The 27338-nt window shown below is 37.4% G+C and overlaps 1 protein-coding gene across 4 annotated transcripts in view; it reads left to right on the forward strand.

Moving 5' to 3' along the window:
* ACSS3 (acyl-CoA synthetase short chain family member 3) overlaps window positions 1-27338 on the forward strand; it is a 143569-nt gene that overhangs the window by 16596 nt on the left and 99635 nt on the right. For all 4 annotated transcript variants that reach the window (XR_003432917.1, XM_027107102.1, XM_027107101.1 and 1 more), the window contains exon 2: window positions 16807-16951. Coding sequence is in view for 3 of the 4 variants with exons in the window: in XM_027107102.1 (XP_026962903.1) it covers window positions 16807-16951 (145 nt within the window). In the remaining variant the exon portion in view is untranslated. The remainder of the gene's footprint in view (window positions 1-16806; window positions 16952-27338) is intronic.

Here is a 27338-nt window from a genome sequence, read left to right on the forward strand (position 1 = left end):
TTTGTTATTCAAAAGTAATTCTGATTGAAATTTAGGTTTATGCTTTTCCCCCACAAAGGTGCAGTATTACTTTAAGTTTTAATTAGATGAACTCAGGAAAGCCAAAATAGGTGGAATATCAATTATAGTTCAATATGTAAATAATTCTTAGTATATATCTTGGTATAGTCGGTATATTTCCCTTCAGTCTTTTATTTTCTTTTTAAATTTTTATTTTGGAATTATTGTAGACTCATAAGAAGTTGCAAAAATAGTAGAAAGAGGTCATTTGTACCCATCACTCAGCTTTCCCCAATGGTAACATCTTACATGACTATAGTACATTATCAAAACCAAAACTGACATTTGTACGATAGTTAGTTAGATGGCAAACCTTATTCAGATTCACCACCAGTTTTTGTACACACATATTTTTGTATGTGTATGTGTTGTGCCTTTTAAAAATCTATTATCTCTGTCTGTTTGTCAGTCTGTTTGACTCTCTGGGTCTCTATTTTTCTTCTTACAGAAAAATAGAATTATACTGTTCATATTGTTTGATAACTCATTTTCCCACTTGGAATAAGTTGTGATGTTTCCATTCCTCTATTCTTCTATTTCATGATTTTTAGTGTATGCAGAATATTTAAACATATTGGGTGAATGTAAGATTATTTATTTCACAATCCCTTCCTGTTGATTTTTGGGTGGTTTCTCTTTACTTGCAGAAATACTTGCTTTTTTGGACGCAGCATTCCAAAGATTTCTCTGTCCCTGTGTCTGACTGTCCATCTGTCTCTCTCTGTTTCTTTCTTTCCTTCCTTCTTGCTGATGAATTCTTAGAAGATTTCTGGGTCAAAGAGAAATTATACATTTTTTGATGTATATTGTCAAAATATTTCTCCAAAAATATTAAGAAATATTGTGAATAAGACTCCACAGTCTTTTTCCTTACGAAACATTTAGAGAATAAATAAAAGTAATAATTTAGTGGACCCTGAACATGGGGCGTTGTAAACTCTTAACATTGTGCGTTGTAAACTCTTAACATTGTGTCACATTTGCTTCAGATCGTTTTATTTTAAGCAATAAAACAAACAAAATTGATGCTCCCTGTGTATCTCCCTCAATTAAATAATCTTTATAGAAACAATCTCAGAATAATTTACAAGGCTCAATGGGAAGAAAAAGTTCTTTTTAGACCTTCTAAAATGATTGATTGTATCCTTCCACTTTAATAAGAGCTTGTATAGGACATCTCTCTGTGGACATGAGCTAAGTGTGCAGAATGAGTTAATGAATGTGGTGTCTGCCTTCTGGGAGCATCAGCTGTAGAGGACAGTTTCATCAGAACATTGCAGCGTATCGTTCTGCCTGAGTTATAGCCTTAAAGAGAGAGAAATGGATAGTTAAGATGAAGATGTAATATGAACACAGAAAAAATATGCAGTCCTAAAGTCCTAAGGTTTAGAGCACGTTAGTTTCAATCCTTACCTATTTCTCCCCTTTCTTCCCATTCCTCCTTAACCAAAGCAAGATGACACTATGTCAACAAATTGGCTTTCCCCTGCCCTGCATGGTGCTGGGGCTGCTCTCTCTTCTCCTTTCTCCCTCTCCCCCTTTCCTTTTTGTTCCTTCTTCATCACGTTGTCATGGCTATCATTAGGATTAAATGCTAAAAGGCATCTTCTCTCCCTTCCAACAAATATCGGTTCACATTGGAGAGTGTACCTCCTCTTCTGCCCCCTCCTGATTCCCTGGATGGTTCTGAGGTTTCAGGGTTACCTGCTTAGGGTCCCCGTGGGCATCCTGGTCTCTGTCTGGTTTTCTAGGAACCTGCTCTGATTTGGAGTTTGGTTCCTTATGAGATCATCATGACCTGTTTCCGAGTTGGCTGGTTGAGGACCACTGCTCCAAAGAGTGTCCTCAGTAGCTCTCTTGAATAGGGCTGACTGATGAAGTTTACTTTCCTTTAGAATGTACTTTTAAACATATATTTATTGGGGATTATATTTAAATTTTAATAAATTTATGCTTTGAAATTTAAACATCTCTATCTTCACTTTTACATTTGACCTTTAGTTTTAATTATAATTTTATCTTTTCCTCATTTGAATGAAGCTGAATCCCATTTCCTTTTGCTTCAATTCTTTGTTTTCCCTGCATTTCCTCTAGAATAAAAATAAAACAAGCAAGATAAAATTGTGTCCTCATCTTCTGCTTTGAATTTAGCTGCCAAGCATGACTCACAACCTGGGGATCTTTAGGATCATTCATTCATGCCTTCTCTCTCTGTTGACAGTGGATCCAGTTCAGATAACAGGTATTGATTTCTTGAAAGCCTTTCTTTTTATTCTTTTTCCTGTTGGCTGCATTTCTCACTGGCAATTCACTCAGTTTTAATCCGAGATGATCTGGCAGAGGTGTAGATGCCTGGGCTGTCCTTTCATGCTGAGATGAGGGCAATCTGTGGCGAAAGCTAGTGGGATGGGGCCAGGTTCTGAGTGTACTCATGTGGAAAGTATCAGTAGGGCTAAAGAACAGATTTCTCTTTGCGTTATGTTTCTCTGTTAAAATGTTGTCCTATAGAGAGATGTGCTTTCCAACTACTTTTACAAAAACAATATCCTAGTGGTTCAATTAACGTGAGGTTATTATGCTGCCCCAAGTAAGCAGTTACCCAATTTGGAGGGTTTCCCGGAACAGTCAGTTCATACTGCCCAAGGCCAAGTACCTGTAATTTAGATGGGATGTCACAGTGTGAACAAAGCAATATGATGCTCTCTTAAAAATGCTTAAAGCCTTCTCTGTTTGTGTGCAATAGTAGTCTTTTGAGTGCGTCATTGTTTTTGCTGAGCAGTTACCTCATGAGACTCTTTTACTTATTTGTGTTAATGTGTCAGAAGAGTACTACTTCAATTCACATTCATTCACACTTGTAACATATATTTAAAAATAATTATTGAGGGACTTCCCTGGTGGCACAGTGGTTACGAATCTGCTGCCAATGCAGGGGACAAAGGTTCGAGCCCTGGTCCGGGAGGATCCCACGTGCCGTGGAGCAACTAAGCCCGCGAGCCACAACTACTGAGCCCGCATGCCACAACTACTGAAGCCCGTGCGCCTAGGGCCCATGCTCTGCAACGAGAAGTCACTGCAATGAGAAACCCATACACCACAACGAAGAGTAGCCCCTGCTCACTGCAACTAGAGAAAGCCCACGTGCAGCAACGAAGACCCAACACAGCCAAAAATAAAATAAATTAATTAAAAAATGTTAAAAAAGATAAAAATAATTATTGAGAATTTGCTGTGTGCCATTAATGAGCTAGCACATGGTCTTTGCCCACAGGAAACAGTGTCTAGTGAGGATATAAGAATTACTCAAATTAGCACACAGACATGGAAAATTGGAAATTCATCATATTTTCCCTGGAGTGGGAAAGCACTGGGTTCCAGTGTGCCATGTGTTAGTTTGATAATTCTGGGAAGTTATTTGACCTCTCTAAGCCTCATTTCTCGTCTGTAAAATAGGAATAACACTGTCTTCCTGAAGGGGTAGTGCGTGGATTAAATGATTTACCAAACTCAGAACCTGGCACATTATTGGTAATTAACAAAATGTTACTCCCTCTCTTACTTCAAAATTATGTATTTTTCTTTCTTATTTCAGGTGTCCCTTAAAGAGAACATAAGCCTGATACACAGAGATGATGTGACCTCAGTTTTCTTTGATACACCCTTCTTCCTACTTCTAGCTCCTTTGATTTGTTTCTATACCTCCCCCACATTTTGTTTTTAACTTCCTGTTACTTTCTAGGCTAGTCAATAGATCCTCACTGATTCTGTTTCCTCCTTTGCCTCCCAAGAGTGACCTGAAATCCCTTTCTGAAGAGGGCATTCCCCTTTAATGGCCTCCCCTTTCTTAACGAGGTATTCAGGGCTTTTAAGGTAAGGTTTGCACTGCTCTTTCTTGCCTTAGCTCTTGTTATGCTCCCACCCCAAAACACACATCTCTTCTTTCAGTGGCACTGATGCACTTGGACTTCCAAAACAGAACCTGAACTTTGCCCTGTTTTTTACTTCCCCATTTGCCAATGCCATTAAAAAACAAACAGTATTTCCATTAGTGACTCAGAGCCTGACAGCCTGACCTCCAGTCCCAGCTTGTCACGCTCCAGTGTGGACCTCAGATAGGCCACTTAACTTCTCTGTACCTCAGTTTCCTCATCTGTAAAATGAGGGTGATATTAGTATACACACAGAGTTGTTAAGAGAATTAAATGAATTAATTAAGTGAATTAATTTGTATTAAATGCTCGTAGTATTGTCTTGGTAAGTGCTATGTAGTTGGTTTTTATTTTATTTTATTTTCCTAGTTTCACAGATGAGGGAAGAAAGGCCTAGACATGTTAATTTGCCTACAGTCATACAGCTAGTAAACAACATGTCTGAGATTTGAACTCTGGCCTTTTGACTTGAAAGCCCAAGCTGTTAACTATTGATGCATTCCTTACAACATCCAGCCCTCTCCTTACCACATATCTGCAGTTGGAATTAAACTCTTTTTTATTGCGCTTTCATCATACTTAGTTTGTACTTCTGTCAGGAAATTTGCCACGTTTTGCTGCTTCTTATAGTTATTGCAAATTAGTCTGCCTTTCAGAGTGGAGAACATGTACCCGGTTATATTTTTTCCCCTTCCTTCACAGTCTCAGTTCTAATCAACAACAAATTATTTACTGTTAAATTTGTTGAACAGAAAAATGTTTTAAAAGGGTTATTGACAGTTAATACTGGGGGTTATAATCTGCCATAGTCTTCTTATAAAATAATGAATTATCAATTATAAAGATTATATGTTCATCACTATTTTAGTATATAGATTTAGTGTTTTAGTATACAAATAACCAAATGTGTTCATCATCTTTGAATTGTTCTCAGTATGTTGGCTTCAGGTTTATTTAACTTTTGAAAAAGAGCTTGGAGTTTGTTTTTGTTTTTTTCTGAAACTGTGATGAAATGAAGACCCACATAGGTCATCCAGGAAGGAAATTATAATCTGATCTGAAGGAAGTAAACTCATATCAGAAGGTAAATTATAAGTTAGACTTTCCAGTTATTTAATAATGAAAATTTGCAGAGTACAGAGCAGCTGAGAGTACAGAGAGGGTTACAACATTGTCACCACTAAATATGGTTGTGCTGGAGGAAGCTTTCAACAGTTATTTTATGCAAGTCAAAATATGACAGTTTGTGAAAGAGTTTCATAGGCTACACTGTTGAAAGTATATTAAATCAATTTTATTCTTGGCAAAGGAGGCAGTGGTGGAATTGAGAGGAACATTTTAGACTTTACCAATTTAACTTTACATTGCTGGGTAATCAAATCCACAGAGTAAATGCTATCAATTTTCCCCTCTGACACGAGGATTATTTATTTTTTTTGAATGTCAGCGTTTTATTTCCTTTTGTAATGTTTGAAAACTGACAATAAATACATGCTTAAAAAAGAAAATTTAGCCCTCAACAGAGGGGAAGTTGATGGTTATAGGAATTGATGGGAACAGAAGAATCATGTGAAAATTTGCCAGTAGCTTTTTCTGGCATCCAGAGATCAAGACCATGGCGCTTGTCAGGCTCCCTACCTCTTAAAAATCTTTTAGACATCCACCCACATTCACTGACTTAGCCCAATGTGTGGGTCAAGTACACACTCCAGTCTAACTCATTTGATGAAGAAAGCCAAAGTCAAATGCAGGGTAGGCTAGAATCAAATATTAGGAAAGACAGAGAAGACTTAGGTCAGCTAAAGTGAAGAACAGAAGAAATACAACTCAAGGCAGATTTTTCCCAAAGAGCTGAGTCCAAGGTTTTATGCTAGATGTAAGCTAGCAGGGCTTGATGAGAAAAAGGCAAAGGAAAAGAGAAAATTATGTTCAGGACATCTAGAACGAATTTCAGAACCTTTCTTTTTTTCTGAGCCCCTTCTGCATACCCTCAAGCCCCGCCTCTGTGAACTCAGACACTGATGATGATGGCTTGTCTCTGACTCCTTTTCAAGGAATCTAACATTACTGTAGTGACTATAGAATTACACTAGCTGAGATTCCTCCTGTTTCGTTTGTCCTGGAATGCATCCCTTTGCCTTTTAAATTATGAAATATGACAATTTTAAAGCTTGTTTGAATTTGTGAAAATTTATGGATCTTAAGACTTTTGTATCAGGATAGATTAAGTTATACTGTAGGAATAAACAACCCTCAAATCTCCCCGTTTTAAAATAGCCCAGGAGTATCTCACTTATACTACAGGTTTATCTTGGGTTACCCAAGAGATTTGCTCCATGTCATCCATCCTCACTCAAGGATATAAGCTAATAGTGCAGTTGCCATTTGGAGTATCCTTGTGGCGGGGAGAAGGAGAAGTTGTCAGCATGCATTTGCTCTTGAAGACTCCTTGCATTCCTTCTGTTGCCATTGCACGGGCCAGAGCAAGCCACATGGCCACACCTCATTTCAAGTGTATATGAAAGTGCAGTCTTACAAGTGCCTGGAATGAGGACAACCAAAATGATATGGACAGCAGGAATGATGACCACAGATTTATGACAGATCTCTCTATGTGATTTGAAGATTCTATCTAGCTATTTATTATTGACTGTTCAGCTGCTGCTTGAAGTTAATACCGGTGAGAACAATAAAAAGAAGGAAGTTTTCATGGTCCAAATTTTAGTTCTTAAAACTGAGTTTCGATGTTATCATAAGTGTAAGAAATGCTTCTTTTTACCAGAAGAATATTCAAGAAGGTGTTTTTATTAAATTAGAATGTTTTTCATTAATGGTAGTTATACTGATTATAGAGTTGATGATTGAGTCACATCAGGAGACAAGCCATCTAGACTGTTAAAGCTTTTAATGTTATTTAAATATATTTAAATCATGTATTCAATATATAAATACATGCTCATAAAAATTAAATAACAGAGGAAGTACGTGTCATATAAAAATATAGACCATCCCTTCTCCATACTGTCCCCTAACTTTCTCTTACCCAGAGTTTACTGTTAATATTTTCTTGTCCATTTTTCTAGACTCCTTCTTGTGCTTTTATGCAACAGAGATGAACATGTAAGCAACTTGCTTTGGTTAAGTTAAAAGTACATTTTGGAGATAAGTATATATATCCACTCCTAAATTGCTGAACTAATTTATTTGCTTACCAACTTTACTTGAGAATGCCAGTTTCTCTTTTCTTTCACCAACAGTGTGTATTATATTTTTATACCAATCCAGTTTAGAAAAATGGCATCTCATTATTGTTTTAATGTTCATTTTCCTGGTGTTTGTAAGACTGAGCACTGTTTTTATGTTTATTGGCCATTATCATTTTTTTTCTCTATGGGTAGTGTGCTGAAATTCTTTGCCTATTGGATTTAAATTTTTTTTCTTATTGACTTGTAGGAACACTTTAAATATTATTGAAGTTGCAAATATACCTTTCCCCTTGTTATTTATATTAAGAGTATGCCCTCCCCACACCTCAGCTTTATTTTGTCTTCTAACTCATATACACACACATACATGCACACACATACACACACACACACACACATATGCTCATCTGAGTGTCAAGATTCAGCAGGTAGCTGAGTACATTTCAAAACCCAAGTAAGGATCCTTGTTCACTTGTCAATGAATACAGGTTTTGATTGCTAGAGTCATTCTTCCTATAATTGTTTGAGGGAGAAGAGGGGATTTCCATGTGGCAATCGTATGTAGAGTTTCTAGGCCTCTTAGAAGTTGTACAGAGCCTTGTTCCTATTTTACAGGTCCTGAATCTTTGGGACGATCATCCATGCAGAAATTATACTTAGTTTAGAAAGACTTTAGACAGGTTAAGTATTGTATGATGTGTGTGTGTTCGATTATGTCTTAATTTTCCATCTAAACATCAATGCCCATTCTTTATTCCTACCTCCCTCTGATCTGGGAGTTATTTCAGAGTTTTATTGAGAGAGGTTTTTTTTTTTTTTTCGGTACGCTGGCCTCTCACTGTTGTGGCCTCTGCCGTTGCGGAGCACAGGCTCCGGACGCGCAGGCTCAGCGGCCATGGCTCATGGGCCCAGCCGCTCCGCGGCATGTGGGATCTTCCCGGACCGGGGCACGAACCCGTGTCCCCTGCATTGGCAGGTGGACTCTCAACCACTGTGCCACCAGGGAAGCCCGAGAGAGGTTTTTTGGTGAGCCTTTGTATTTCCTTCTTAGGGTTTATAGGTTCCTCATGAATGTAGAGTATTCTGTGGTATGGCTCTATAAATTTTTCTACACCTTCCTTTTCTTCCTTTTAACTTAGCAGTATATAAAATGTCACGGAAATCTTTCAGTATCATACCCTTGGATCTGTCATGTTTCTCATGATTTCTGGATTAAGCAGTCACTTTGCTCCTGTCTGTTTTATATGTTAAAATTTTTTTCCACTGTTCTGATCTGGGGCTAGCACCATTGCTAGTGGCTCCATATTGCTTTCAATTTTATTTCAGGTTTATATTTTTTTCTGTTATTCAAGTAGGTTATGGGTTACATTCAGGTTGCTTCCAGTTTTCTGCAGAAGGAATTCAGGGCAGGGGTTGGGTAGGATAAAGAGTATGAAATTTTTCCTTTCTGCAACAGAATTAAATCTGACTGAGTTTAAAAAGAGAGCTAGTCAAAGACTCTATTGGTAGAATATTCCAGTAGTTCTATCTAGTAGCTATATAACCCTGACAAAGTTGCTGATATATGTATGTGTGTGTGTGTGTGTGTGTGTGTGTGTATGTATGTGTGTGTGTGTATATATAAAATACTAATACGTATGGGAAGAATGCAGCATCACAGATGAATGAGGACAGTAAGGATTAGTCAAAAAATGATGCTTGGCAAATTGACTACTGATAAATAAATATAATTGTACTGCCACATCATAATATATATATATCTATATATAATATATATACACACATATCATAGTACATGTGTATAATATATAACAGATTTTACATACAGATTATATGCATATATGAATAAATTAATGGTACATTTAAGGTATCAATATAAAAAATTAAATCAGAAGAGAGTAGTATGAATTATCTTAGAGGGAAAAATTGTGAAGGAAAATTATGAGTTTATTTGACTACATACAAACTTAAAATATCTTTATATCAGGAAACACTATGAATTAAAATTAGTGAATAAACTGAGAATATAACTTGTAACAATGTCAGACTTAATTCAATGTCCTATATAAAGAACTTTTAAAAATTGGTAAGACAGGGCTTCCCTGGTGGTGCAGTGGTTGAGAGTCCGCCTGCCGATGCAGGGGACACGGGTTCGTGTCCCGGTCCAGGAAGATCCCACATGCCGTGGAACGGCTGGACCCGTGAGCCATGGCCGCTGAGCCTGCGCGTCCGGAGCCTGTGCTCCGCAACGGGAGAAGCCACAACAGTGAGAGGCCCACGTACAAAAAAAAAAAAATTGGTAAGACATGTGTTTAATACTAGTAATCACATAAACCAAAATTAAAACTTCTAAAACTGCTGCTAAAATTGCAGAAGATTGAGAAGAATCTGTGTTTAGAGGAGTGTGATAAAATGAACTTTCAGGTAATGATGACGGTAATATAAATTGATTCAATATTTCCGGAAAGCAGTTTGGTTGTTTGATGTGTGAAAGTGTGTGTGTGCTTGATTGTAGGAATCTTGCTGGCATATGTAATAAAAAGCAGTGTGACCAATATTTCTCTACAAGAAACATCATCCTGGGATCATTTTAAATTACGAAAATATTGTGAAAAGGAATTTGCAACAATGCAGGATAACTTTGTGCTTAAATAGTGCTGCGGAGGCTATTACTGAACAGCAGTTGAATGGAATATTATGCCTTCATTAAACGCATTCTGAGAGTTGTTCAGATCATTGGAAAAAACCCATAATGTACTCTTAAACATAGAGACAGAATATTTACATATAGAAAATATAAAATACTCCAAAGTATATTTTCTCAGTTTTCTGCAGTGAGCATTAGTTATTTTAATAATCTGGGGAGACAAACCATTTAAAACCTTCTCATAAATTTAGAAGGGGTACTGAAGAGACAGCACATAGAAGGCATTCAGTTGACCTTTACTGAAATGATTTGATTTTAACTGAAATAAGAATCTTCTCATAGTAGAAAAATCAAATCTTTGAGCCAGGAGGCCCTTTGCAGGTCACTTGGTCCAGTCATCCGCAGTAAACCAGTCCTTAAATTTAGCCAGTTTATAGTGGTATATTCATTACCTATAACCATTTCTGGAGCCATGCCAATGTGTTACTTCCTCCAACAGTTCTTGCTTAACACTGCTTGCAGGCCTTTCCCTCTGCTTGAATTTCCTTCCTGTCTGTCCCAAAGGGTACCCTTAAAATTCTTTAAGTTTCTTTAACGGCATCCTTCAAAAAGAAAATGCTAGGGTACAAGTAATTTAAATATTAAACCACCCAAAATTTGCAAATAATTGGAAAGAAAATCTGAAGTTCTTTGAGTATTGCCTGTAGAGTTACTGCTGTTTGATGTTCATGGGGTTGGTTCCGTAATACGCTGCCTTTAGCAAGTTGCTGTCAGATGAGTTTCCTCATACATAAAATGGGGTTTACAATAGTACCTACCTCATAGGGTAGGTTTTTTTTAAAGTTGAAGTACAGTTGATGTACAATATTGTGTCATTTTTCAGCTGTACAACAGAGTGATCTGACAATAAAATACATTATGAAATGATCATCATGATAAGTTTAGTAACTGTCTAGCTCCATACAAAGTTACTGCAGTATTATTGACTATATTACATCCTTATGTAGTATACTACATCCCTGTGACTTATTTATTCTATAACTGGAAGTTTGTATCTCTTAATTCCCCTTCACATATTTTGCCCAAACCCCTATCCACCTCCCCTCTGGCAGCTACCGATTGGTTCCCTGTATCTGTATGTCTGTTTCTCTTTTGTTTTGTTTGTTAATTTGTTTTGTTTTTTTATATTCCATATATAAGTGAGAATATATGGTATTTGTCTTTCTTTGATGTATTTCACTTAGCATAGTACCCTCTACGTCCAATAGCACAATTTCATTCTTTTTTATGGTTGAGTAATATTCCTGTGTGTGTGTGTGTGTGTGTGTGTGTGTATGTATGTAAGTATGTATATCTTCTTGATCAACTCAACACATCTATTTTTTTTTTTTTTTTTTGGCGGTACGTGGGCCTCTCACCGTTGTGGCCTCTCCCGTTGCGGAGCACAGGCTCCGGACGCGCAGGCCCAGCGGCCATGGCTCACGGGCCCAGCCACTCCGCGGCATGTGGGATCCTCCCGGACCGGGGCACGAACCTGTGTCCCCTGCATCGGCAGGCGGACTCTCAACCACTGCGCCACCAGGGAAGCCCTCAACACATCTATTGATGGACATTTAGGTCGCTTCTGCATTTTGACTATTGTAAATAGTTATAAGGGTGCATATATCATTTTGAATTAATGTTTTTATTTTCTTCAGGTAAACACCCAGAAATGAAATTGCTGGATTTTATGGTAGTTCTGTTTTTAAGTTTTTGAGGAACCTCCATACTGTTTTCCATAGTGGCTGCACCAATTTACATTCCCATCAACAGTGCACAAGGGTCCCTAGGGTTGTTTTTTGATTAGATGATTTCATACACATGAAATATTGGTCTAGAATAAGGGATCAATAAATATTACTTAGAAACTTTCGGGACAAGTTGGACAAAATGCACTTTCTCCTATTCATCCTGTTAAATATAGCTAAAAACATAGGACATTATATATAAAATACACATAAGAAGACTCTGAAAGGAGGAGAGAAGAAACCAAATCAGCTAGGAACTTTGGGACATGAGAAATGACATGGCACTGAGTTCCTTGGGTTTTCTTTCTTGTCTTATATATCCTATACTGAGTGCTGGAGAAGGTGGCAACCTAGAAACACCAATGGGTGCAGAAAAAAAGTTCCAACAAAAACGTCTTTGGACCTTCCCCCTCAAAGATAAAAGGGGTGGGGAGGGACAGCCTGCCAAGACGACATTTTTGGCCAGTAACTTCCCTAATACAGTCAAACACTATGGAAAGCTCTGTGGCTCCCATCCCATCTTCACCAGTGAAAAGGTGATAGAGAACCTAGACTTCTACTCTTACCAGGCTGTGACAAGGTGTCCTAAACATCGCCACCTCCCCTGGTGGTGTTAGAGAAAGTTATATCAGGAATTGGAACTTTCATTATGGCTAAGATAAAGAGGTAAGAAGGATCTTGCCCCTGGCATTGTCAGTGGAGTCCATGTGGGGAGGCGAAATGAGGTGCCATTCCCCACTATCAGCCAGGATGATGTAATGGAAGCCTAGTGGGATCCTGAACTTTTACCCTAGCTCAGCAGTAATGAGGTACCTCTTACTCTCATGAGTGTCAGTGGAGGCCTAATGGGGAGTTGGAACTTACACCTGAACCTGGTGGTAATGAGTTGTCTCCCTCCCCCACTGACACAGTATCAGAGGAGGCCTGATAAAACAGAAGATTTAAATATGATCTTTAAATAAGCTCCAGAATCTCCTAATAAAATACCTATAATGTCCAGGATACAAACAAAAATCACTTGTCATACCAAGAACCAGGAAAATATCAACTTGAATGAGAAAAGCAATCAGTAGATGCTAACACTGAGGTGACAGAGACTGGAATTATTGGACAAGGATTTTTAAAGCAGCCATCATAAAAAAATGCTTAAACGACCAACTACGAACACATTGGAAACATTTTTTAAAAAGCCTCAATTAAATAGAAAGACTCAGCGAAGAAATAAAAGATGTAAAGAAAAAAACAAATGGAAATTTTAGAACTGAAAAATATGATAATGAAAATAAAAACTCACTGAATTGTTTCGACAGCAGAATGAAAATCACAAAGGAAAGGATCAGTGAACTCAAGGATAGAAAAAATATATATTTATAAATGAATGAATTAATAGGATATTGTGGACTAGGACACCAGTCAGGATGTCCAGAGACTTGAGTTGCAGGTATGGCTTTTTCCAATTCTTAGCCAAATGTCCTGTGCATTATTCTTTTTCAGACTCCATTCACTCAACTTTAAAATAAAATAGTAAAAACTACCCTGGCGACTGTACATGGATCCTAAATCCAAAGTGTCTTGAAGGTTTACTAATATTTTCATTCTTCATTTATCAAATATTTATTGGGTGCCTAATATATAGATCCTCAGACTATAAGGAAAATATAGTCTCTGCTGTCAGGTTATAGTAAAATGAGGGAAACATTTAAGTAAGTGGACTAATTGTTAATGTAATATGATAAGTAGTATTGTAGAGATATGTGCACAGGTCTTTGGAACTACCTGGGAGAGGGCGGTGGTAAAGGAGAAGGACAGCCACAGAAAGAACAGCCACAGAAATTCTTTGAATAATGTGAACTCTAGGAATTGCACATTTTGTAATTCAATATAGCTGGAGCATGGGAAGTTGCATGAGGGGAAATGAAGCTGAGTAGATGAAGGGTCTTTTATATCATCTAAAGATATATACTTTTAATCCTGAGCTTTATGGAAAGGTATCAAATGAGTTTGAGTGCCATTTGATGTGATAATATTTAATTTGAGGAAAGACATTCTAGTAGCAAAGGAAGATGACTTGAGAGGATGGGGTAAGACCTAGGGCAAGGAGATTAATTAAGAGAAAGGAATTGTAACCCAGGTTATCAATGAGAGAACTGAACAATTGCAAAGACAGATGTGACAGTACATACAATCGATAGAATGTGGAGAATGAGGGATCAAATTTAACTTTTGAGTTTCTATACCTTGCAGTGGGTGCAAGGTGGTTCCTTGAAATATGGAAAACAGGAGGAACAAGTTTGCAGTTGAGATGGGCTGTGAGTTGGAGGTGGGGTGAAAATGATTATCGTTTTGGACGTATTATTATTTCCAAGGAGAGATGTCCAGCAGGCTGTCGGCTATAAGGGAATGGAGTTCAGAAAGGGGATCAGAGCTGGAGCTAAAGATGGAAGTTGAAACCATAAAAGTATAGAGATCACCCAAGGAATGTACGTAGAGTGAGCAAAGGGATGGATACAGAATGTTAGAAATTACTGTCAATTAAAGATTTGGCAAAGGAAGGAGATTTCATGAAAATTATTGTTGGTTCGCAAACTGGCCCCCATTCATGGAGGGCAAGGAGAGCCCAAAGAAAGGGGCAGGCCCCTCCAGAATGGTAGGTGGGTGGCAGATTTAATAAGCAAGGAAACTTGCGTCTGAGGCGTGTCGTGGGTGGCCAGGAGATCAGTAGATCTCCGCACCCACCCACAAGAATCTTGAAAATAATGTCCTTATCTGGGTTCAGACACATATTCAGTCCAGATGGACCCAACAACACATTGCTTTCTCAAGACTATGTCCTTGAAACAGCTACTAGTATGGGAATAGTAGGTGGCACACATGTTCCAAGGATGGGGGGATCCTCTGATTGCCTGGGTCCAGCTGACAGGTCAACCTGGGGTCACATACTCTCTGTGAACTTCTTCAACAGATATCTAGAAGGAACAAGTAAGAAGTAGAACAATAAGGCAAATGACAAAGTGAGTCCTCCATGAATCTTTGGAATCGAGAGGGCTCCTTGTTTTGTGAAATGTTATGGGCATAATTCAATATTGAGCACAAAGAGTGGTAGAGTAGAAGTGGTAGATAGAGGATAATGACATCATCAAGAAGTGTTCCAGTGAGTCAGTCTTTCATGTGTCTGAAATGTATTCTTTTCAGAAATAAAAGCAGAAACACAAAAATATGAATAAGTATTTTGTGGGAAAATTCTATAAAGTATCTTTCCTTATTTCTGCCAAAATATTGAGTAAATATTTTTTACTTTTTCTTGGTGCATTAGTTAATTATAGCCACAGTTATGCTGCATATCACCATCAAAATCTCTGAGCCATAAGGTATTTATTCATCAGTTAATTTGTAGGTTGTCGTGGGATCAACACAACTGGAAATGTTATTCTAAGACAGGGGTGCTCAACCCCTGGGCTGCGGACCAGTACCGGTCTGCGGCCTGTTAGGAACCGGGCCACACAGCAGGAGATGAGCGGCGGGCAAGTGAGCGAAGCTTCATCTGCCGCTCCCCGTCGCTCCCCATCACTCACATTACTGCCTGAACCATCCCCCCCTGCAACCCCACTCCCCCGGGTCCATGGAAAAATTGTCTTCCATGAAACCGGTCCCTGGTGCTGAAAAGGTTGGGGGCCGCTGTTCTAAGACATGTGTCTGGCTGGGTTGGGCTCCTTGCTTCTTTTGGGCTCTGCTCCCATCTGCAAATACTCATTCTTGGCACCAGGCTGAGGAGGAGGCAGCAGTAATACCTGGAGGCTCTTCTCCTGGAGAGGGTGTAGGTGCAGGAGAGCAAGCCGTCGTGTCAGGCGCTTTCAAGCAAGTGCATGCTTCATGACTGCTTATTAGCCAGAGCTGACATCACATGGATGACCCCAAAGTCAAGGGAAGTTCTCTCCACTGATGAAGATGGAGGCAAGAGGAAGAGACAAAATATTTTTAATAGAAGTAAGGGTGAGGAGAAGAGACAATGTTTTTGAGCAAACATCAAATCTATTACACTTGGCAATTCAGAATCATTGTATTAATTACTCATTGTGCTGTACTGTAAGGTCATCATATTCACCATTACTGATGTATACAGGGTCATTTGATGCTGATTAAATGATTCCTCCTCCTACTGCCTTCTGTATCTGTTATTTCTTATTGCTGCCACTGTATCTATAGGCATTCTTAATTCCCTGCTTCATTTCACACAGGGCTCTTTGAGTGAAGACCTGACAGTGATACTCAGCTATTTAATGGGACTTTTTCTTGTTGCTTCAATATTTTCCTCCTGCTATTTTGCATTTTTATAATATTTGCTAGTCTGACATTGGAACAAATGGACCATTACTATACTTGTATTTTGTATCTAATACTCTCCTTCTAAAAAAGTGGCAAATTCCATGCTCAGGAAAATGAGCTATATTTTCTTAAAAATTTTCTCCATCTATCTACATTATGTCTTTATTTTCAAAGGAACGCGCTCAGCAATTGAGATAAAGAGTGGTGAATTGAAAAGTTTTTAAAAAGCTATTAACGTTTTATGTGCATTTTGAATGTTTATTCAGATTATGAAGCATTTCACACATGCAGAAAAGAACTAACCTATTTGTGAAATTGGGGGTATTGCATTTAATTGAAACAAACAAATATGTGTGTGTGTATATATATGCACACACACACACACACACACACACACACACACACATATATATATATATATATCTTTCAAAGAAGAATTGATTTTTCCAGTAAGTCTGTCTTTTTACAGCAGGTACCCAAACTTCAGTCATGCATCTATTTGCCCTCTCAGCTTAATGCATCTGTGCTGCACTTATATACAATTCATTTCATCCATGTAAAGTAGATTATTTTGGAGCTGTGTACTCTAGTTTCATCCTAAGCAATAAAATCCACAAAATTGTCGCCTTGAAGTGCGAGGTATATTTTCTTCTTGTGCACATGAAAATAAATACATATTTATTAAAAGTGTCACTTCTGTACCATCTTAAATAGTTTACAGCCATCATTACCTGACATAACATGCATGGGGAAACACTTTTAAGGGCAGCTCTGCCAAACTAGGACTATAGAAACCTAGTTAAGTAACTATATATTTTGAAGTCATTCACTTTTACTTTCCAATTATTTTTCAGGTTTGTGGAAGGGATGCTTAACATTTGTTACAATGCCATCGATCGTCATATTGAAAATGGTAAAGGAGATAAGATTGCTATCATTTATGACAGTCCTGTTACAAATACTAAAGCCACTATTACCTATAAAGAAGTCCTGGAGCAGGTAATATTATAAACTTTCTGTACATGTTATTTGGAAATCATACAGAAATTATTTAAATAGCATACATTCTCATTGCATAACTTTAATTCATTGACATGTTACTGTACTTTTGGTGCACACTGGAAATAGAGGTGTGTTAATGCATTTAAAGTATTTTTATTCCTTAATTATACTTTACAGTATGGGAAGATACTTATTTTAAAGGAAGAGGTTAACAAATCTCTAAGAACATGCTTCTAATCTCTCTGGCCTTCGTTTTCCATCCACATTGCCATCACCTTTGCTCAGCTGTTCTCTTCAGCTCTTGTACTATTGAAGTAGTCTCCTAACCTACTAACTTCCCTACTACCAGGCTCTGCTCCTGTCAGACTGTCACCTAAAGTGACACTAGGATTTTCTTCCTAAGAAACAACATATTTCTCTACCCCACTTAAAAATCTTTTCTTTAAAAATTATCATTATTCAGAGAGCAAAATCGGGACTTCTGTGATGTACAAGACACTTTGGAGTCTGATCACATCATCCCTCCAAGCTTCATTTCCCAACATTCTTGGCCATGAATGCAACCGTTTTTCAACCCATATTTCCTGCCACTCCCTCAGGCTTCCTGGCCCTTTAAAGCTCTTTGCACATACTCATTACTTTCCCTTATTTGCTCTTTCTTTAGTTTTTTCCCATTTGGGTAGTTCTCAGATGGATCATGATATTGACAGATAAGTTATGAGATTTTTTTTTCTTTTAATATTGGGGTAGAAATGGGATTGCATAAGTAACTATAAAAGTATTTGGGTATTATGAATTGTGGGAGAGTTATTCTAGCTTCTGGGGGAGGGCATTTATTTATTTATGATTTGAAGGGAGGTAGAGTGGAGGGCAGGGTTTCTCAGCCTTGACACTATTGACATTTTAGGCCAGATAATTCTTTATTGTGGGGAGCTGTTATGTACACTGTAGGATTTTTAGCAGCATTCCTGGTCTCCCTGTTAGATGCACCCCTTCCCCAGTTGTGATAACCAAAAATGTCTACAAACATTGCTGAAATGTCCCTGGAGTGGCACAATCACCACTAGTTGAGAACTTCCGGTTGAGCAGAGTCTGTCATGCTAGGTTTTGGAGGCCTTTGCTTTTTTTTTTGCGGTACGCGGGCCTCTCACTGTTGTGGCCTTTCCCATTGCGGAGCACAGGCTCCGGACGTACAGGCCCAGCGTCCACGGCTCATGGGCCCAGCTGCTCCGCGGCATGTGGGATCCTCGCAGACCGGGGCACGAACCCGCGTCCCCCGCATCGGCAGGCGGACTCTCAACCACGGCGCCACCAGGGAAGCCCAGCCTTTGCTTTTTTAATGGAAGCTTTTTGAATCACATTCTCTTACTTTGCCTTTTTTTTTTTTTTTTTTAAGCCTCATTTAGAACTTTCATGCAATTTTTAGAGTATTCAGTCAACTCCCCCTGGCTCTCTGAAATAATATCCTTTTGCATCAGCAATATTTGTGTTTAGTTTTCTAAGAGATTTCAAGAAAGGCAACTGAAACAAAACAATTACTGCCCCAATCCTGAGTTGCTACAAACAATAAAGAGAGAAAAGGTGGTTTTGCACAGGCTGGGTATCAGCCTGGCTGCAGCAACAAATTCTACCTTCAGCTGATTTGAACATAAGAGGAATTTATGAAAAGTGAGGACTTAAGAACTAGGCTCAGAAAAATGGCACACCCCAAGGCAGAAGGGGCAGCAGTGAAAAATTAAGAATCCACAAATTGTCTAGTAAGTAGACTTGCTGACCTGACTTCTAGATTGACAGAGTAGCTACATCTAGTTGGCCAAATTTAGGTTACATGCCCAAAGTCCTAGGCAGTTGGGAGGAACTGTCTTGTTGTCTTTTTATTTCTTAGTAGGAATGGGGCCCTGCCTCTCTCTAGAATTCATACGAGGGGAATTCCAATCTAATAAGGGAGTTCAAATACTGGGCAACTGAATACAGAACAGAAGGAAATAATGCTGCAAATATACTGTTGGATATATTTCATTGGTCTGTAAGTGGGAACTGTGTATTTTCAGAATGAAGTGTACAGAGACAGAGCTCATGCTGGGGCTGAGGAGTTAAGGCACTCTGTTACCAAATGACCTTGTTTTTCATCTGAGGTTGTGTTTTATTCTGAGATAACAGAAATTTCCTGATAACCTGTCATATTCTGTTTTATTTTAGGTTTGCATTTTCAGCTTTTAGATAAAGTTTAGTCTATGTTTAAAAACTTAATTCTGTGATTTGGGCATATTGCCATAGTCTCATTTTATTAAGACTTAGGTTAATATTAAGATACTGGTTAATCTTAATTGCTATACTGTTAAGGAAACTTATTTATACATTATAAATATATTATTTGTATCAGTATGTTGAATTTGACACATGACCAAGCATCAAAGAAAAACTTTAGAAACATAAAATTGGAAGAGTTAAATAATGGTTATTTCTATTCGCAGTTTCTGTTGTTTTCTTGTTAATCAATGAGTGTATATGATAAGTATACACACACATTTTGCTTAGAAGCCGTTCTGCTAACTCATCTTGATTTTCTAATATTGAGTCTAGACTCTTAGACCCTTTTGAGATTTGTACTGGTTCATTGGTTTCAGTTTAGCCTGACATCAGAGTACTTAAAAGGCCTGTTTCTCTCACCTGCTGACAGCTTCTGATTCCCCAGGCTTTTCTTCTCTAAAGTACTAAAGGAAGGACTGTTAGGAAAGACGGAGGCATTGTGCTCCACTTTGATTACCTGTTCCTGGTTCTCTGTGGCTTTTATTTTATTAAGTAGAGAAGTTATTAAGTTCATGAATACAACATTCAATAGTTCTACTTTCATTCAAAAAGTAAAAAAAAAAACTTTAATTCTTGTCTAAGAGAAATGATTATTTCCAATAATATCACTTGTCTCTTCCACACCGTAATTCTTTTTTACATTGGGAAATTTTAATTTTTTAATAGGATGAAAATCTTCTTTATTTTAATACATTGCCTAGCTGTGAAGGTTTATATCTTTCTGCATCCAAAGCTCTGCTTAAAACATTTACCTTACTTGGCCATTTTGGAAACCTGGAAGTCTGGTCTGTAGTCGTTTTTATTCTTACATTTGCTTAATGAATTTATTTATCATTCATTAGTAGGTTCTTATTAGATGAGTTGTCTTATCTTCAGGGTGGTTAAACTCTGACCTTTTTGAAAGTAAACTCAATAAAATCAGTAGGCAGTCTGCTTTGAATTTATTTTCTTGGATTGGAATGGTGATGGAGCCAAATTTATTTATTTATTCAAAACATACTTTTAGAAAACCTAATATATTTTTGGCACTTCTGTGGACACCGTGTATTACAGTAGTGAAAGATAAGTCTTTATCTACAGGAAAATTGCATTCTAATTGGGGAGATACGTTATGAATAAAAAGATAATACAATATAAGTGAAAAGATAGCACGATATAAGGGAAGAAAAGTATAAGGCTAGAGAGTAACTTGGGCTGCCCTTTTATATAGATTGGTCAGAGAAAACTGCGTATCATTGAGGAGATGCCCCAGTGACATAGACTCAACTAAAGGCTGGGAGAAACCATGTGAACATTTGGAGGAAATTATATCAGGCAAAGACTTGAAGTAAGAATAGACTTGGAGAGCCAGAAGGCTGGTGATGACAGGAGAGTGGTTGAAAGTGAGGATGGGGGAGTATCTAGGAGTCAGGGCATGTAGGACCTCGCAGGCCACGGTAAAGACTATATTTTATTCTGAGTATGACAGGAAGCTCCATATTGTTAAAGGGATCACTTTGGCATCTCTGAAGAAGCAGAGAACATAGTGGGCAAGATTGGAAACCAGGAGATGACAAATGATCCAGGAAAGAAATGAATGGACACCACTTGGGCTTAAATCCCCTTAACAATAGCAACATGTGCTTGCATGTGGGCAGTTAAAGGATAGGATATGGTTTGTGCCATGGGATTCTGGAAGCTGTTCCACATATGTATCTTATCTTGGATCTCTGGCTTCATCTAATGGGTTTGCAAAAAGTCTCATTAAGTCTATTATAGGGCAGCCACCTATAGATGCCCTGCGGCTCTCCATCTTTTGAGGTGTTTTTGTGTAATGCCCCAAGGGAAAGTTTCTGTATAGTTTTCAAGCAGAATCCTAGGAAAAGAAGACTATTAGTTAGAAGCACTTTAGTTTTCTTTCTTTCTGTTATATATATATAATTTTTTTATTTAATGAGAGTACTTTTTTAAAAAATTTTATTTATTTTTGGCAGTGTTGGGTCTTCGTTGCTGCACATGAGCTTTCTCTAGTTGCGGCGAGCGGGGGCTACTCCTCATTGTGGTGCGCAGGCTTCTCTTGTTGCAGAGCACGAGCTTTAGGCATGCGGGCTTCAGTAGTTGCAGCATACAGGCTTAGTAGTTGCAGCACATGGGCTTAGTTGCTCTGCCACATGTGGGATCTTCCTGGACCAGGGATCGAACCCGTGTCCCCTGCATTGGCAGGCAGATTCTTAACTACTGTGCCACCAGGGAAGTCCCTCTTTCGGTTATATTACACAAAAAACTATTTGGATAATTACCATCATTAAAAACTTGCCTAATAATTGAGATAATGTTAAACAAAAGCTTTAAAATTTTAGGTTAAAGGTTAAGCTGCTAAAACAAATGTGCCAAATAATATAGTGACTTAAAATTTTTTAAATGCATTTCTTGTCAGATGATGAGGTTCAGTTTGGCATGACCCAGATTAAATCTTACTGTACCTTCATCCCCTAGTTCCTTGTTTTCATCTGCATCATTGAAGCTGAGGCAAAGGCATATGTGTCCCAACTCTCGGGATGGTGGAAGAGGATGTAGAGGATCAGACATGCTGTGTTTTAAACCCATAACCAGAAATGTCATAAATGACCTTCCTGTACATCCTATTTGGTGATAAGCTTCTAGGAAGGCTGGAAAATGTAGTGTAGCTGGATGGATTTTGATGGGCAATTAGGAGTTTTTTTTTTTTTTTTTTTTTTTTTACCACAAATACTTTTCATCCCATAGGCAAATACCAGATTTTATATGTAAATAATTGTAACTTGTTAATGTTATAATTGACATTTTATTTGATAAAAAATTTTTCAGGGAGGTAAATAATAGCTGAAAATAAAGTCTCATAGGTGGTGTGCTGGAGGTAGAGAAGGAAAACATCTTCAGTGATGTTTTCCTCAGCATATAGAATGCTAATTGTATTAGGCAGTGGGCTCAGAAAGATGAATGGTTCCTGCCCTCAAGTTCTTAGTTTGCCTGGTGAGAAAAACACAAAAGCAACTGTGTGTAATATAACAATAACATTTTTAGCACAGGGGAAAAAGGGACCAGTCTGGCCCCAGTAGCTGAGAGAAGCCTTTGGCGTGGAAGTGATGCATTAAGTGAGTCATGAAAGAAAGATAGAAATATGTGCCCCATACACGGGTGGCCTCCCTATAGGTGTCCCTGGTCTGCAGCAGATTTATCCAAGAGTTGGACCTGACATAGTTAATGATGAAGGTGTGCACTGTGAAGACAAAAAATGGTTGTCTTTGCTGGCTTAAATTAGGCCCTCAAGATGAATTAAATGGGAAACCAAATAGAAAGATTGTTGAAGAATAAAGGAAGGAGTCAGACAGTTACTAAAGTCAAGAAGGGGCAGAGGAGAAAAAGAAAAAAATATGTTCCTACGGGTGGAAGTGCAAGGAATTGGTAACAATTATTCGTTTTCTGTTGACAAGCACCTGTACCTGTTGTATAGTCACCAACTTTAGGACAGCTGGGTACGTCATCAACTTTCAGTTTCTGACCTTTAGTAATAAATGTATGAAACTATGAAATTATTTGACCTGACATAATTTTCATAGCAAGCAGAGGATAAAGCTAATTAACATAAATTGAAGACACTGTCTTAGTGATGCAAATAAAGATATGAGGATAGAATCATATTTCAAGTATATGAAGTGAAATATTTTCATATAAGACTTTTCAAAATCAATAAATATCTACACATGGGAAGTGATGCTGTTAACATTATTAATTCATTTGACAGTTTTATGCTAATATTTTTGCCATTTGTACTAGTTAAATAAGTGTTAGTAAATCAAAGCATATTGCATTCGGCAGAATTATTGTGAAGATTGGAGCTCTTGGGGAAATTGATTGTTCATTTTCTCATACCGTACTTGATTTAAGATCATTTTGTTTCTGTTATAAAGCTGAATTATGTTAGCGTTATCATATGTAGTTTTTATGGGAAGTTTGATCTATTTATGGATATTTATGATATATTCTTGGCATGTGTGATGATCTGTGTTGCTTTGTTTATTAGTTACTAGGGTATGCATTATATTTGTGAATTTTTCATTTTTTAAAGATATGTGCGCCTCCTTTTGATCTTAATGCTGTTGAGAACAGACCCAGCTATTGGAATGATCTCATGTCCTTGTACCACTCCTGGGATATTTAGCAACTTCTCAATATAAATTGAGCCATTTATATATGTTGATTGACTTTTAGGATGTGTTGACCAACAAAACCATTAAAGGTTAACAGGAACACAGGCAAATTCTGGGAAGTGTGGTTGGTGTACCCAGACTAGTTGTGCTGTTTTATGTACTGTTTGTAAAAATTCTGGGGGTGTTTGTTCAATTACAGTTTTGATTAAATAATCAGTGCAGAATTGTTCTAAATGATTCAAGGTTCCTGTTGACATCTCTTGCTTCTTTTATATTTGTCTTTCTTTATGAGAAGAAAAATCAAAGAAACCATTTTCCCCCTCTCAAAATTGAGACATACGAACAGTTCATAAAGAAAAAACGTTCTTACATACTTTTTGTATTGACTTAATTATTTTTAATGTGCAATTAAAACTAGGTTTTAATATCCTTTATTTATAGCTCAATACATATATAAAGCCATGTCTGATTTATAAGCAGGATAAAAACAAATGTACAAAGTCAGTCAATCTCAAATTGACAATATTAATTTCATATAGTGAATGATATTGAGCTAGAATGGAATGACTGATTGCAAGGTGCTTATGGTTTGAGTGCTGTGGCCCTGGGTCCTTTGAATTTGGCAACACATTCCCTATGATGCCTTAATTCTCTTGTCACATAGTAGTACTTGAACTTTCATAAAGCCTTTTATTATACAATTTTATTATAAAAAACTGTGATATCATTTGGCTTTTAATTAATATACATGAGATTATAAAAAACAAATACAAATAAATACAGTGAAATTGCATGAGTGCTCATATAATCCAGAATATGCTTTGCCTTATTTTTAAAAATTGTCATCAAAAGTTAAACACAAAATTAAAAAATTCTCATAGAAGACTCATGGACAACTGTGAAAATATCTCCACAGAGAATATCTCCCAGGTTGAGAAACACAACATTAAACAATTTATTAGACCAAGAGAAAGGAATCTGGTTTTAATTCACTTACTGCTACTTAAAAAGGTATTCTCCATTAGCCTTTTAATGTGGTGCTTATAGCAGCCACACTGTAACTGTTTTAAAATATTAACTTTGTTTTACATTTTGCATGCTTATTACTATATATACAAATATGTAGAGCAATAATTATTATCATGGCTTTTATGTTCATTGAAGAATATAGCCATATCTAGATGACTTACGTAAATTTGTATTGAATTGAATGTTCTTTATTAATAAAACACAGTAGATTCTGTACCTTTTTAAACATAAATTTGGAAAAATGTATATTTTAACCACACTTTGTTAGATTTTTTTATAATGTCTATGTAAAGATCTGTGAGTGTAAAATTGTGAAAAATGACTTCTCTAGTAGTTGAAATTTGTTTCATTTCAGTCCAGGTGGGTTATATTTTTAAAAATGTAATAAAACTTGCTTCAGGACTTGGAATATTTTCTTTAGAAATGCTCTAGGAAACATACAGAAAGTAATCAACTTTGACTTCAGCTATGCTTTAAAAATTCATTTGAGAACTCTTTAATTGGAATTTGTATGATATTTCTCCATATATCTCTGAATGGTACTTTTCTGAGTGGTGCTTGGGTTCCAGTGTAGCTACCAAACTGCTTAACACATAATATAGCTGAAATACAGTGCATTAGCAGTGACAAATAATAAAGTCAATATTCTTGCAATATTCATAATTCAAGGGATTAAGGGAGGGAAATAAAATGAATACAAATGAAAAATTATTGGAAATATTGGTGCTAGAGAAAAGCAGGTTCAATTAGAGGAAAGTGTAGAGATAGATAGAGACCAGTGAGTTAGTTTTGAGAGGGCTTTCTGAGCATTTTAAAGAGCTACAGAGGTTGATGTAGTAAATGGAGGGATCTGTGAGAAGGAGATTTACCTGAGATGGGATAAGCTGAGGGATGGGGTGAACAGTGGAGGGAAAGGGGGATGTCGTAGATGTCCCAAGGACAAAAGGAGGACTTTGCAAGGATCAGCTGGAAACAGATGCATGAGGCAACCCTAGAGTTTGGCTTTTTTGGTGGATGGAAGGTGGGGAAAGGGTCAAGATCATATGTAAATTGGGTCTTATAATTTTCAGAGCGTCTGTTTTAAACCTCTGGTATACAATGCAGCAAAACCACATTTTCAGACAGTCTGCATTTTTAGACACAATATCATTTGAATATCGTAGTTTTAAATGGTTCTGACTGTGTGTAGTCACTACCTAAGTTCTTCTGTTTCTATCTCTCAGCTATCCTGGTTAGCTTCTTTAACAACACAGCTCTCTTGCTAATATGCTCACCTGTCTTACCTGTTGTTGTTCTACCTCACCTCTGTGGTGGAACTCCAGACCTGGATCAACCCAATTCTTTATTTTAAAAAATTTGTTTTTATTTTGCCTACTGTGTTTCCTTTTTTTTTTAAACATCTTTATTGGAGTATAATTGCTTTAAATTGTTGTGTTAGTTGCTGCTGTATAACAAAGTCAATCAGCTATACATATACATATGTCCCCATATCCCCTCCCTCTTGCATCTCCCTCCCACCCTCCCTACCCCACCCCTCTAGGTGGACACAAAGCACCGAGCTGATCTCCCTGTGCTATGCGGCTGCTTCCCACTAGCTATCTAGTTTACATTTTGGATCAACCCAGTCCTTTGTTATCTTCATTCCTGTCTCTTAATATGTTGAATCCTGTTGGAGGAAAATTAACTCACTAAAAATACGGGTTTACTACAAATTCATGGTCCCTGGTATCCACTGGGGCTTCAGTGCTGTATTTTTTTCTCCTTTAGCATTCCCTTAATAAGTTTTGTCTTCTGCCCTCCAAAGGCCATTTTAAACTTTTGACCTTCCCATCTCCATGCCTCAAGCTTAACAGGGAACATTGATTCAAACCCAGGAACCAACTTTGTGAACAACATCACTTTCCAACCAGTTGCTAAAACCAAAAATCTGGGCCCATTTCTTCCCTTCCTCCCATTATTCCCTGCATCCATCAATCATCAGTCCCTGTACAGTCTACATGAAGTATTTCTCAAATCGTATTATTTATTTTTATCCCCAGTGTCACAACCCTAGATCTTGCAATAATCATTGCATTGCAAGAATAAGGAAAATGCCTACTTGTACAGAGGATTTAACACTTTTGAATTATTACACATTGAACTTAGGATAAATCTAAACTTAACAGAGCTTAACAAGGCTCTAAAAGATACAGTATACGACACTATACCTTTCCAGGCCATCGCACAACCTTTTCACCCTGAGTTCTTGCTCTATCCATTCTGAACTGCCTTTACTTTCTCAGGCAAATTCCTGATCCAAATAGCAAATTCCATGAGGATTAGGAACTTTGGCAGAAACTATCAAGTGAGTAAAATCAGGAGGAAGTCATTATTACTCGACCATTAACGCCTAGAATGGAAAGATGTTAAAATGGGAAAAAGTGGAGGCAATAATTAATTATTTCTTTTCTATATAATTCCTTTCCTTTTTATTACACATTCTGTAGTCATGTCATGAATAAATGGTGGGCATCAATTACATTTTCTGTTCTTTTAGACCTTGGACTTCTCCTTGATGTAAGATTATTTTCTCTGTCAACAATGGCCTGAATGTTACATAGAGGTACTATATTAAAATGAACAAAGTGTCCTTTATAAGATGTGATAAATTTTGATGATGTACTTGTAAATCACAACATATGAATGTTAAAGAAACGGAAGAACATATTCCTTATCAAGTCTATGAGCACATATGCATAGAGAAATGTAGGATTGAACTAATTTTCTGTGAAATATAGTCTGAAATCACATTAGTCTTGAAAGCTCACAGATTATTGAAATTGTGGTTAATTTGAGCCTGAACTAAATGGATTAAACAATCCTCCAGTTCATTCTGC

Source organism: Aethalodelphis obliquidens, unplaced genomic scaffold (genome assembly GCF_003676395.1).
Source record: "Aethalodelphis obliquidens isolate GAN/ISIS:26980383/991018 unplaced genomic scaffold, ASM367639v1 scaffold8, whole genome shotgun sequence".
In the NCBI taxonomy this organism is placed as follows: Eukaryota; Metazoa; Chordata; class Mammalia; order Artiodactyla; family Delphinidae; genus Aethalodelphis; species Aethalodelphis obliquidens.